Raw genomic sequence first — 13517 nt, 5'->3', positions numbered from 1 at the left:
AGTTGGCCTAGCCGGGCCTGAAGCCTTTTTAAAAGCATATTTAACATATAGGCTTTTAAAAAGGCTTCAAAACAGATTATAAATCGGCTTTGAGCCTAGTTAGATAGACTTTGAGCCTATTTAAGGCCTCCATTTTTAAGTCTTTTAAAGTATACCTGTAAAAAATTTACAAAAAATACGTAAGTTCAATTGCATTATTATTTGTTATCCTATATAATATCATAAATAATAAATAATCAATTCCCATAATTAAGTTTCGATATTTCATTAAATATTATGACAGTAAGAACAGTTAATAAAAAAAATTAAACAAGAAGAATACATACAACAGGATTATCAACAATGTTTATAGTTGAATCATAATTTATAATGAAACTTTGGAGCTGGAGAGTTAGAGTTTGATAATTATATATACTTGGGATTGTATTGTAAATATAAAAATATATATTAGTTATAAGCTTTTAAAATTGGTTCAAGCCTGGTATATATAGGCCTGGCCTGTTTAGTTTAATAAGCTTTTAAAATTGGTTCAAGCCTGGCCTTTCTACTAAACGAGCTAGGCCTTAGTAGGCTTTAATTAGGCCCGGACATAGGCCCCTACAAGGGGCCTGGCTTATTCCCACCCCTATGTGCAACTAAAGCCAGAATGACACGAAGTGAATCTTTCTTTGATACAGGAGAAAAAAACCTCCTTGTGATCGATTCCTTCCTTTTGAGTAAATCCTTTTGCAACAAGCCTGGCAGTGTATCTCTCAATGTTGCCTAATGAGTTTCTGGTCTTAAAAAACCTATTTACAGCCAATGGCCTTGGCCCCATTAGACAACTCAACAAGATCCCAAACCCCGTTGCTCTTCATGGAATTCATGACTTCAAACCATAAGTCTGACTGTGCACAATTTGAGAAAACGTTTCAGGATGACTCTCGACTCCTATGTTAGATTCTTGTAGATACGAAACATAATAACTAGGAATTGTTGTTAATCCTGAATCGGTTCAACCATTGGCTCGAAATCTGGTCTAGGGGGTTACTGTAAATCATGAACTTGTTTCTACCAAAGGAAGAGCCTCAACAGCTTGTGGAATCTCAACAGGAGGTGGCATATCTACAAGCAGAACTGAAAGGGCATTGCGGATAAGTACAACACCATCAGATAACCTAGAAAGTTGAGACCTGGTATGATCAAATGAAGGAACGAAGTCCCTAAATCGATCGCTCCCACTGAATGAGTCATCTTCAAGAAACTTAGCATTTCTTGATTCCACTATCCTAGTAGTATGTGATGGACAATAGAACCTATAACCCTTAGAACAATGTGCATAGAACCTATAACCCTTAGAACAATGTGCATATCCAAATAAAGAGCCAGACAGAGATTATACCATAGGAACTTAATACGCAATAATTAGGATCGTACTTACCTTTAGTCACCTCTTAGTTGATAGTTGATGAAGGTTGAATGTCCTGCCCAACTGGGGGTTGAATGTCCTGCCCAACTGTTAGACTTAATTTATCACATAGGAACTTAATACGCGATAATTAGGATCGTACTTACCTCCAATCACCTCTTAGTTGAATGTCCTGCGTACTTACCTCCAGTCACCTCTTAGTCTCTCTAGATGTTAGTTGATGAAGGTTGAATGTCCTGCGTACTTACCTCCAGTCACCTCTTAGTCTCTCTAGATGGTGTATGAGGTATGAAGTGTGAGCAGTGAGAGGACTGAGACCTTATATAACCTCGCATAACAATAGGTCTCTTAAACCTAACTAGACTCGTAAAGTCTAGCTTTTTTTTTTTTTTGAGTACTACTACTGACTCTGTTACAATGTAGTATCTGTTCACAGCTACTTTCTCAACCTACTGAAACACAACGAGGCTCGAACCCACTCCCATCATCCATGTGAGAGTGTTAACCGGGACACCGGGTGCCACTTGACCACAAGGTCTTTGGCCCTAAAGTCTAGCTATCAGGTATAGTGTTGCACCACTTATCAAACTTCTAATATTATCATAACTTATCCTAATGTTGTGATAATGATAAATAGGAAAATGTTACATATCATCCTTCAATAACCAAACAATAGTCTAGCTACTAACACTGTTCCTTGTAGAAATCAAAGTTTTATACAGCAACGTGCAGTGACACACTAATTTGTTCATATAGTCTTTATTTCAATAATGGGGAAAACACACGGCAAAACATCTGCATAACAGCATAAGAAATGGGCCGGGGATGGATCTCTCATCTACATATTATTAGAATTTAATCTTTTGAAACAAGAAACAAAATTTTTAAAAACTAACAAAAAGTAAAAATCATTTTCTAACATTATATTTAATTTTATGATATGATAGTGTAGAATTGCGTTTTTCAGTTGTCATACTTGGATCTATCAACTGTTGTTTGTGTGTGTGAATTGAATTTATTTTATAGAAAATTAATTCTGAGCAAAGTTTGGTATGAAACCAAAATTTATTTATATAAATTAAATTAAAATAAAATAATACTACAATAAGGGTTTTATAATTTGAATATAAACCCAAAGAGAAGAAAGAACAATGAAAGATCCAAGTCGTGTGTAACACGTACTTCCTTAATTAAAATCAATTCGCTACCTCTCGAGGGTACTAGGAGCGTTGTAGCGTCAGTCTTCCAGAATAGAATGGATCACGACTTTAAGTTTGAGTACTCAAACAAAAAGTTAGACGGACTAGAACAATAGGCGAACACTTTGTTCCTTTTATGGAAGTGTTGGCTGAGTTTTAAGAAGAGAGTTGAGAGAGGAAGAGAGAAAAACAAACAACATTTTTCAGGTAAAATTCGACACATATATTTGATCCGACCCAAATCGGAAATGGACCCATATATTTGCACCACAAAATAGCCACTTTCTTGTTTACGTCATTTTATGCTAAAAATTCCAACATTAACAACCAAACAAACTTTGATGACTTGTTCTACATTGTGGTTCAATATCTTAGTAGCAATGCTTCTTGTTTCTAATTCTTGAGTGCATTAGTGTAGTCTTCAAGGTTGCTTAATGTTGCCGAGGGTTTGAAGTTCAAGCTACCATCCTTGTTCCTGTTACAAATGTAAAATATTACATTCAAGTAGCTCTATCTTTCTCAAAATTTATATTATTGATTGTCATTTTGTTAATTAATACTAATTTATGAAATATACTTAGAAATAATATTATTTCAAATTGTTTGACAACAAATAATTTATTTTCACAATTTTTTAAATTCAAAATAAATATAGCACAATAACAACAAAATTAAAAATAAATTGATAAATTTTATGATTCCATATTATTAACTATGAATTATTTTTGTATTCACAATAATAATAAAATTCAAAAAAATAATAGTAAAATTCAAAAAATTCACAATAAATATTCAAAATAATAGTAAAATTCGCAAATTCTTTAAGAAATCAAACATTAATATTCAAATATAACAGAATAGCCATAATATTCGAAATAAATCACATACACTAATAATATTCGAAATAAATACACTAATATTTGAAATAAAAAATAAATAATAAATAAATGAAATACAAAATAAATAAATAAAACTTACCAGCGAATGGCGTCAGCGGCGGTGAGCGCCTCGGCGGTGTGAGGCGTCGACGTGGGCAGCGGCATGTAGCAGCATTGGCGACGGCTCTCCTCAAACGGCGGCAGTAGCGGCTGAATGTAGGTAATGGTGATGGTTTCGCGGCTGAATGCGGCGGCTCTCCGGAGGGGAAGAAGAGGAGGAAGGTAGGTTGATGAAGACGAAGACAGCGTTTCGAAAATGGCTCCTCAGATATGTTTTTCGCGTAAGTGGGGGGAGGGGGGGGGGGGGGCGGGGAAATGGGTTGACTTTCCGCGACACCCACAGAAGCGAGTGTCGCGGAAAGTAAATTATTATTTAAATAACTTACTTTCCGCAGAACCTACTCACTACAGGTGTCCCAAAAAGCTAATTAATATTTTAATAATTTACTTTCCGTTGCACCCGTTCTCGGTGGGTGCCGCGGAAAGTAGTATCTTTTATTTATTTTTGAGAATACACTATACTTCTTTTAACAGGTATAGTGTAAAGTTATACTTATATGATCAAATTTGTAGTAGTTATTGTAAGATGGACTATGGTTCTATGGGATAATAACAATCGAACTTAACCTACCTACATTTCTATCTTGATATGATAGAGTCAAAAAGTGACAAAAATGTACTTGGTGTCATATAATTTACACTTAAAACATATATATATATATTTAAAACCACTTAACACATATAATAATGGTCCTATCGCATAACAATTCTCAAGTTGTTAAGGCATCTCCAAGATTTGAATATTTTTGATGATTTTTCCAGTTATAAGTATGAAAGAAATGGAGGAGAGAAGAGGAAAAAAGAGAGGAAAAAATTCAAAAAAAAAAGGTGAAGTGTCATCCCGCACCATGAACTCAAAGTGATTCTTCATGCCGCAACATAACCTTTCATAAGTGCTGTTTCCCAGTCCTTCTAGTGCCCTAAAAGGACAATACATGGAGATTGTGTGTGGACTACAGAGCCCTTAATAACATCACTATCAAGAACAAGTTTCCTATACCCTTGGTGGAAGACCTGTTCTCAGAATTGGCTGGATCTGCCTATTTTTCTAAACTGGACTTAAGGGCTGGCTATCATCAAGTCAGAATGAAGGAGGGTGAGGAATTCAAGACTGCTTTCAGGACACACCAGGGGCTTTATGAATTTAAGGTTATGTCATTTGGGCTAACCAATGCCCTTGCAACATTTCAGGCTCTGATGAATCGAGTTTTCAGACCATTACTCAGAAAATCAGTCTTGGTATTCTTTGATGATATCCTTGTGTACAGTCCCAGCACAGAATCCCACTAGCAACAGTTGAGAGAGGTGTTGGTTATTATGAGATTAACATTAGGTTTTAGCAAAGCTAAGCAAGTGTTCCTTTGCTCAAGTACATGTGGAATACTTGGGTCACATTATATCTCACTCAGGGCTACAAACAGACCCAGCTAAACTAGAAGCTATTGCAGCCTGGCCCAAACCTATGACAGTCAGGGCCTTTAGGGGATTTCTAGGGCTAACTGGATATTATAGAAGGTTTATTAAAGCTTATGGGATCATTAGTAGGCCTCTCGCTGACTTAATGAAGAAGGAGTCATTCCAGTGGACTCTAGAAGCTGAAAAAGCCTTTAAACAGTTGAAACATGCACTATGCGATTCTCCTGTGTTAGCTTTGCCTGACTTCCAGAAAGAATTCATTGTAGAAGCAGATGCCAGCTACAAGGGTATGTGGGCTGTGTTAGTACAAGAAGGGAGGCCAATTGCTTTTTTTAGCAAGGCTTTTGGAAACAAACACCTGAGATTTTCCATCTATGAGAAAGAGTACATCTCAATCATCAATGTTGTGGACAAGTGGAGACCCTACCTCTTGGGAAGACACTTCACAATCAAGACTGACCACCACAGTCTGCAGTTCTTGCTTGAACAAAAGATAACCACTGCCTTGCAGCAAAATGGATTGACCAAGTTATTGGGTTTAGACTATTCTATACAATATAAAAAGGGCACTGAGAATTTAGCAGCAGATGCTTTGTCTAGAAGGGACACTGATGAAGAAGCTACCCTTCATTCCATTTCAGTAGTTCAGCCTCAGTGGGTAGGAGACATAATTGCCAGCTACAAGGATGATCCTTGGGCAATAGAGAACCTAACTGCAACCCTTGTTCACACTGCTGCCAACCCTAAAGTCTTTATATCAGGAGGGTTGGTAAGATACAAAAATAGACTGTACATTAGGGCCACTAGAAATCGAAGACAAGAGTTGATTGCCAAACTACATGAGTCTACTATTGGTGGACATTCTGGACAAACTGGGACTTATCAAGAGAGTGAAATCTCTATTTTTTTTGGAAAGGAATGAAAAGGGAGATCAGAGAATGGGTGAGAAGATGTGATGTGTGTCAGAAGTGCAAGTTTGAGAATATGGCCTACCCTGGTCTGCTGCAACCACTGAGCATACCTAGTGAGGCCTGACAGAGCATTTCCATGGATTTTGTTGAAGGGTTACCCAAATCTTGTCATAGGGAGGTCATATTAGTCATAGTGGATAGATTGACTAAGTATGCACACTTCCTTCCCTTATCTCACCCTTATACTGCAGAAGGAGTAGCTGAGTTATTCATGGAAAATATATACAATCCAAGTTACATGGCCTTCCAAGGAGTATCATCTCTGACAGATGAGACAAAATCTTTACTTTTGGCAGGCCCTATTCAAGCACATGCAAGTGAAATTGAATCTTTCTACTGCATACCATCCACAGACTGATGGTCAAACTGAGAAAGTAAACCAATGTGTGGAAAGCTACCTTAGGTGTATGGTCTTCCAAAAGCCTAAGAGTTGGGCTAAATGGTTACACTTGGCTGAGTGGTGGTATAACACCAACTACCATTCCTCCCTCAGATGCACTCCTTTCCAGGCATTATATGGTTATCCTCCACCTATGCTGGCTATGAATCTGCAATTACAGGAAGGGGACACTACTACACAGACGGCTTTTAACGTCGGCTAAGTAGACCCTTTAACGTCGACTAAAAGCCGACGTTGATCTGGCCGACGTTGTAAGTGTATACATACAACGTCGACTAAAAGTTAGCCGACGTTGTAAGGTACACATACAACGTCGGCTATATGTTAACCGACGTTGTAAGGTACACATACAACGTCGGCTATTTACAAATAACCGACGTTGTAGGTAATTTAAAAACAAAAAAATTCCCCTACAACGTCGGCTAGTCTTATTAGCCGACGTTGTAGGGCAATTTTTTTTGTTTTTAAATTACCTACAACGTCGGTTATTTGTAAATAGCCGATGTTGTAGGGGATTTTATTTGTTTTTAAGTTCCCTACAACGTCGGCTAGTCTTATTAGCCGACGTTGTAGGGCAATTTTTTTTGTTTTTAAATTACCTACAACGTCGGTTATTTGTAAATAGCCGATGTTGTAGGGGATTTTATTTGTTTTTAAGTTCCCTACAACGTCGGCTATTTACAAATAGCCGACGTTGTAGGTAACTTAAAAACAAATAAAATACCCTACAACATCGGCTATTTACAAATAGCCGACGTTGTAGGTAATTTGAAAACGACTAAAATACCCTACAACATCGGCTAATTACAAATAGCCGACGTTGTAGGTAATTTGAAAACTACTAAAATACCCTACAACGTTGGCTATTTACAAATAGCCGACATTGTAGGTAATTTGAAAACTACTAAAATACCCTACAACGTCGGCTATTTACAAATAGCCGACATTGTAGGTAATATTAAACCAAAAAAATTACCCTACAACGTCGGCTATTTACAAATAGCCGACGTTATAGGTAATATTAAACCAAAAAAATTACCCTACAACGTCGGCTATTTACAAATAGCCGACGTTGTAGGTAATTTGAAAACAAAAAAATTACCCTACAACGTCGGCTAATAAGACTAGCCGACGTTGTAGGGTAATTTTTTTTGTTTTTAAATATTCATTTTATTTTTCTATTTACACCCAAAACCTGCTCAAATATATATAGCAATCACAATCACATTCAAAACCTGTACAATTTATATTTATAATATCAAAATTAATAAAAGCAATAAATCTCACAATTGATAATAATTAATAATAGAAGTTCATCAAAAATTATCTATATTAATTAATACAAGTCATAATATTATCCCAAACTTTGTACCGAAGTAATAAAAACAATACATCACATTACTATTTCACATACTAATGCAATGTATTAATCCATTCATCAATGAAGTACTTGGCCCATGTGTCTCTAACTTCATCAATCTCTTGTTGATTGTAGCTCAATGAACCAACTCTCTCCACTATCTGTAATAATTTTGAAAAGTAATAAATAATAATTAGTAAGCTAATTTAGTCTAGTATTTTTAAAATTTGAATGAGAAATGTATTTTCTTAAATTACTTGCTTTATCCATTCCTTCATATGCTTCTTTGAAAAGAATTTCAAACGTGTACTTTATCACATAATACCCGCATTCGGTAGCTCCAAATTCATTGAAAACCATTTATTTCTTTTTGGAAGAAAAAATCTAATAAAGAAAACTAACATCCAAACATATATTATTTAGTATATAGAATCAAGGTATGACGCATTAACTCACTTGTCCTGCTCGGAGATATAATTTGGTGTACCCAACTTGGTACATTTCAGGATGGATATTGAATTTCTGCAGAATGGCAATTGATGCACTTAAAGGATCTCTGGACACATTATTTTCCGAAAGGAGGAAGCCATATCTGAAGCATATATGGGCACAGTTACATAATTTTGATGTGTAATCCTAGTAGGATAGCCAGCTCTTGAGATCCTCACAACTTCTAGAATCCCACAGCATTGAAGTTGCTGTAGGACAAGATCTTTCTCAAACACCCTAGGAATCTTCTTAGTATTTGACTTTATGCAACGAATGAAGTGTGGTGTAGTGTTTTCCAACTACTCCATTAATTGGAACAACTGACACTGCAAAGAAAGTTTGGTGGTGCCTTTATAAACATTTGTCATTGAACAAATACAATCACCTGTTATCTCTCATTTGCTTGTTATTCCAAACAGTACCGGCTTCTTAGAAATAAGAAAATGAAGCAAAACTCTTTACCTTAAACTTTTTAGCAACACTTTGTTTCCGAACATCTGCACAGCAAGCTTTGTTGTTGGACTTGATTTCTGAGATTGATTAAGCACATAACTGATAAACAACTGAAGTAGTTGGGAACTGCATGATGAGAGTAGCCGAACGATATCAGAATGCAGAAGATCTCTGTTCTTTTCCAAGAAACCGCTGGCACTATAGAGAACCTAAAGAAAACAGAAGTAAATTTTAGTCCCGTCCTGAATCATCAATTGTTCAGTATTAATCATTGTCTAAAGCAAACTAAACTCAAAATCAAATATCATTCTTCCCATAAAATTGCATTTACAATACAGCAGCTAGAAGTATCAAAGCCCATCACTTTGCAGACAGTAGAATGAATTTTTTTAAAATTACAAGTTTGTATTCTAGTTAACCACCTATGCCATATCAAGATTATTCAGCAAATGAATAAAATAACATAACAACAGGGCACTGTCACTTTGCACTCTATGACAATCCCTAATATATGGAAATTTAGATATCTCAAATGCCAAAATTACTGAAAAATTTTACATTTGGTAATCTCTCAAGACCCAAACAAGAAGTGCATAACAGCACAAGGCATCTTATAGTGTACATGCAAGTAACAGTGACAAGAAAATCTAACCTCGCCAGCATAATGCCGAATACTGAATGCTCCTCCCCGTTCTCCTTTTAAGCACTGATTTGTTTTCAAGTGCTCCTTAAGTTTATTGGTAAAGGTTAAATCAGTAGCTTTAGGGAAATTTGACTCTTCATCCAGCAAAGCTATAAGCCCAATCGGTTTCTGCAAGGAGCATCGCAAGTAAACCATAAATCAACAAAGTAGGTCCACATCAGGACATATCAGAAATGTCATAAACATAATACCTTAGCTAAATGGATAGCTATCTCCTTTTTCCATTGAAGAGAGGCAGTCAAGCAAGTAACTGCCTACTAAATAAATTTGGTGCATTGCAGTAATGAAAGAACAGTTAAGTTTATTAGAAAACTAGCATTCTACAGATTTTCTTATTTATCATATGCTGCAAACTCAAGGGTAATGGACATACTTGAGGAGTCTTAGTATTAATGCGAATATATTCATTAAACATTCAGCAAAAATTGTAATCATAATAATGATGCATTTCATAAGGAACTCTATTCAGCAGGCTTGAACACATCAGTATATAAATTTAAAAAAAAATATCAACAGGGAAGAAAGAGAGGTTGAACAAGATAAACCAAAGCAAATGTACAAGTGTACAAGGATTGTAATACTCCATATCATTTATCCAAAAAGTGACTCCTTGATGTATAATGAATAGAATAAATAACCAAATAGGAGGAAATACCTGCTCAATGAGATCTAAACAGGCTTGGTTGTCTTCAAATTCAACTTTTCTCCAGTCAATTCCATCCAACTCATATTCCTGTAATCAAACCAACAAGTAATGATACCATTTCATTTTAAACAAAGATCTTGTAAAGTGTAAACTTATGGTAAAAAAAGCTTCAGTTCGTAAATATTGCAGGAAGCTAGTATCAATGGATTAAACAGCAAAACACACATGAAAATAATTCAAAAATTAAAAAAAATAAAAATAAAAACCTTACCGGCGGTGCAGCGGTGCGGCGGTTCAGCTGCGGCGGTGCGCCTTTGAGCGACGGCCGATCTCCCGCGGCGGTGCGGCTGCAACTGTGCTTCGCGACTGGTTCGGCGGGAGTGCTTCGCGACTGCAGTTCGGCGGGAGGGCTTCGCGGCTGCGGTTCGGCGGGACTGCTTCGCGACTCCGGCGGCTTGCAGCGGCGGAGGCGCTTTGCGGGGATTGGTGGGCGACGGCGATCGGCGACGGGTAGTTCGGGAGGCGACGGCTGATGGGGGGCGACGGCTACTTATTAGGGACGTTCGAATATAATGTTCGAATTTTGGTTTTGGTTTATTATAGATTGAAACGTTCGGCTTTGTTAATTTGGGGGCGACGGCTTGGATTTATTAACTCTACAACGTCGGTTATATCAAATAATCGACGTTGTAGGTCAATCGTATAAAACACGTCGCAATACGACGTCGGCTAACTTCCTAGCCGACGTCGTATTGCGCAACGTCGGAGTCCGTTTGGTGATACGACGACGGCTAAAGATGTAGTCGTCGTCGTAGCACCCGTCGCCGGCGATACGACGTCGGCTAACCACCAAGCCGACGTCGTATCGCTTAGTAGTATTAGGTTGAGACTTTAAACGTCGGTTATGTCATGATAACCGACGTTAAAGGTTTTTTTTTATTTTTAATTATTTAAATAACATATAACGTCGACTAATTACTTAGCCGACGTTAATTAGCCGACGTTGTATGTGATTTCTGTAGTAGTGGGAGTTTGATTGGCTGGCAGAAAGGGGTGCAGTCCTAGCTACACTTAAGCAAAACCTTCTACAAGCTCAGAATAGGATGAGGGTTCAGGCTGATAAAGGCAGAAGTGAAAGGTCCTTGAATGTTGGGGATTGGGTTTATCTTAAGATTCAACCATATAGACAAGTTACAGTGGCCATAAGAGGGAACATCAAGCTCTCTTCCAAATATTATGGACCTTATGAGGTTACTGAGAAGATTGGTGAAATAGCTTACAGACTTGCTTTACCCCCAGGATCCCTACTCCACCCAGTGTTTCATGTGTCACAGCTCAAGAAGAAAGTAGGGGATGGGGTAGTAGCTCAAGTAAATCCCCCATCAGTTGGAAAAGAGGGTCAGATTCTTGCAGAAACCATAGCTGTCCTGGGGAAGAGGCTGGTCTAGAAAGACAACAGAGCAATAACTGAAATCCTTGTACAGTGGTCAAATCTGCCAAGAGAGGAAGCTACCTGAGAGGAATATTATCACCTCAAGCACCAATTTCCATCCTTTGGTCCTTGGGGACAAGGATCTGCCGGAGAGGGAAGTGGTGCAACGGCCTTAGAAACAGTAGTAAGAGGTGACAGTCAGAGAAGGAAGTCACAAAGGGAGAAGAACAGGGATGAAACGACGACGTTCGATGATTACGGTTAAAACCGTTTTTGAGGGTTAATGTAAACGACGTCGTTTGGCTGCTCGTTAAGATCTGTTAGTGAGAGTTTTCAGACGACGACGTTTTGGCCTTGAGTGGAAATCTGCTGCACGTTCTGGCCTTGAGTGGTGATCTACTGCGTTTCCGGAAAAGATGAGAAGTAGTTGTTTTTGACATATTGAATTATGTATTTAGCTGGTAGTGGAATTTTGTATGCATGGATCATGTTAATGCAAAAGCTCAATTTTCCTTTTCTCATCTTCCTTCTTCTAAATTCTCAAACCCTAATTCCCAAATTCCTTCCCCAAATTTCTGTTTTCCTTTCAAGCTCGCTGCATCGCTCTTCTTTGGCGCCCTCCCAAACATCTTTTACGAATCTGTGAACCCTATGAGAATCGCAAGGAGCGTAATCGCAGAGCTTGTAAGTTTGATCATTTTTTCGGCGAGGGGAGAGAGAGATGCCCATTTGATTTTTAGGATTGGGTATCTGAAGCATAGCTCCTTGAATAGTGTCTAGCAATTATGCCCTCGCTGGAGCCGGAATATTTTCGCTCCGAATCGAGAGGCCCAAGACAAATATGAAAAAGAAATAAAAAATTCCATGTCACCATATATTACTGGTAACTCATAAGAAACTTGCAAAAAGTTCTAGGTGAAAAAAAATTTATGATTTGTGCATCGAAACAGCACTTATGAAAGGCTAGGGTGCGGCATGAAGAATCGCTTTGAGTTCATGGTGCGGGATGGCACTTCACCCAACAAAAAAAGGGAACATTTAAGCACCTAGCTAGCGCGTGCAGTAGTGTTCCCAACGCGCACCTGATGTAGCCTCTTATATTTTTATTCCCATTTAATGGTATCACAGAAAATTTACATTTGCAAGAGAACAAAATATGCAAAAAAAAAAAAAAACCACCCCCAATAGTCCAAAAACCCGTCCTCAAAAATTTTACTTCAGAAAACACTCCTAAAAGATCGCTTTTGAGAATGCTCTAATATACTTATGTGACCAATTAACCATATATTAAGTTTACACACACACATTAACGGTAAAATACAAAAATATATCATAGGAAATGTTTTGTTATTTATAACTTATAAGATATCTATTAACCACAAGTTAAGTTTTGTGGTTAAATAATTTGATTAGAGGTTCACATTGAAAATGTCAAAGTTTCAAAAGATGGGTGAGCCACATATATAGCATGCATATATATGTTGAGGGAATCCTTTAATTTCTATTTTGTATAACGATTCCCAATAAGCATCCTTCATTTCAGATTAGTGTAAGAATAAATAAAAACAAGAACAAAACACATCTACATAAATAAATAAATTAATTAATTAAATCTGAATTTTTGAAGAACATACATACAGATCAGATCGAGTATTTGCAAAATGGTGAATTTGAAGGGATGCATTGTGGCATTGTCGGTAGTGTATCTCAGCTTCCATGTGAATGGCAACATGTACTGCGCCACGTCCTTTGACAAAGCGATGTGCGAGGAAGTGACGAAGAACGCCACAAATTGGAACCAGGCAATGACTATGGGGTTAACGGAGGCGATGAAACACGCGGATTCAATCATCCATAAAAGTAAGGCGGAGTCTTTGGGAGAATCCGAGTGCGGTGAGACCTACGTTAACATACATGCCAGGTAAATCAATTAATTAATACAAAAAAAATATGTTTTATTTCTCTCCTCCATTATTAATTTATTATCGATCTTTCTCCAGAAGGTTGAATCCCCACCCTAATGGGCTCCCACGCCAATGAGA

At 37.4% G+C, this 13517-nt stretch overlaps 1 protein-coding gene across 1 annotated transcript; it reads right to left on the bottom strand.

Annotated features, from left to right (window-relative positions):
- Positions 1–8699: 8699 nt before the first annotated feature.
- Positions 8700–13207, bottom strand: LOC116033100 (myosin-2-like). The gene is made up of 5 exons (XM_031275853.1): positions 13114–13207; positions 10315–10589; positions 10053–10130; positions 9347–9505; positions 8700–8903 (listed from the first exon to the last, which is right to left on the bottom strand). Exons 1-5 carry the CDS (start codon positions 13205–13207, stop codon positions 8700–8702), a joined length of 810 nt encoding a protein of 269 aa, XP_031131713.1.
- Between the last annotated feature and the right edge of the window lie 310 nt (positions 13208–13517).

This window comes from Ipomoea triloba, chromosome 10 (genome assembly GCF_003576645.1).
Source record: "Ipomoea triloba cultivar NCNSP0323 chromosome 10, ASM357664v1".
Classification (NCBI taxonomy): Eukaryota; Viridiplantae; Streptophyta; class Magnoliopsida; order Solanales; family Convolvulaceae; genus Ipomoea; species Ipomoea triloba.
The sequence above is the reverse complement of the archived record's forward strand: the minus strand, read 5'-3'. Positions and strand labels throughout refer to the sequence as shown.

Excerpts from the sequence above, each read along its gene's own strand:
- LOC116033100 (XM_031275853.1), bottom strand. The coding sequence starts at position 13,207 with ATGTTGCCATTCACATGGAAGCTGAGATACACTACCGACAATGCCACA. Across the intron at positions 10,590-13,113 it reads GCAAATACTCGATCTGATCT|CCGTCGCCCCCCATCAGCCG; the intron begins GTATGTATGTTC and ends CCTAATAAGTAG. Across the intron at positions 8,904-9,346 it reads TTCGGCATTATGCTGGCGAG|GTTCTCTATAGTGCCAGCGG; the intron begins GTTAGATTTTCT and ends TGTTTTCTTTAG.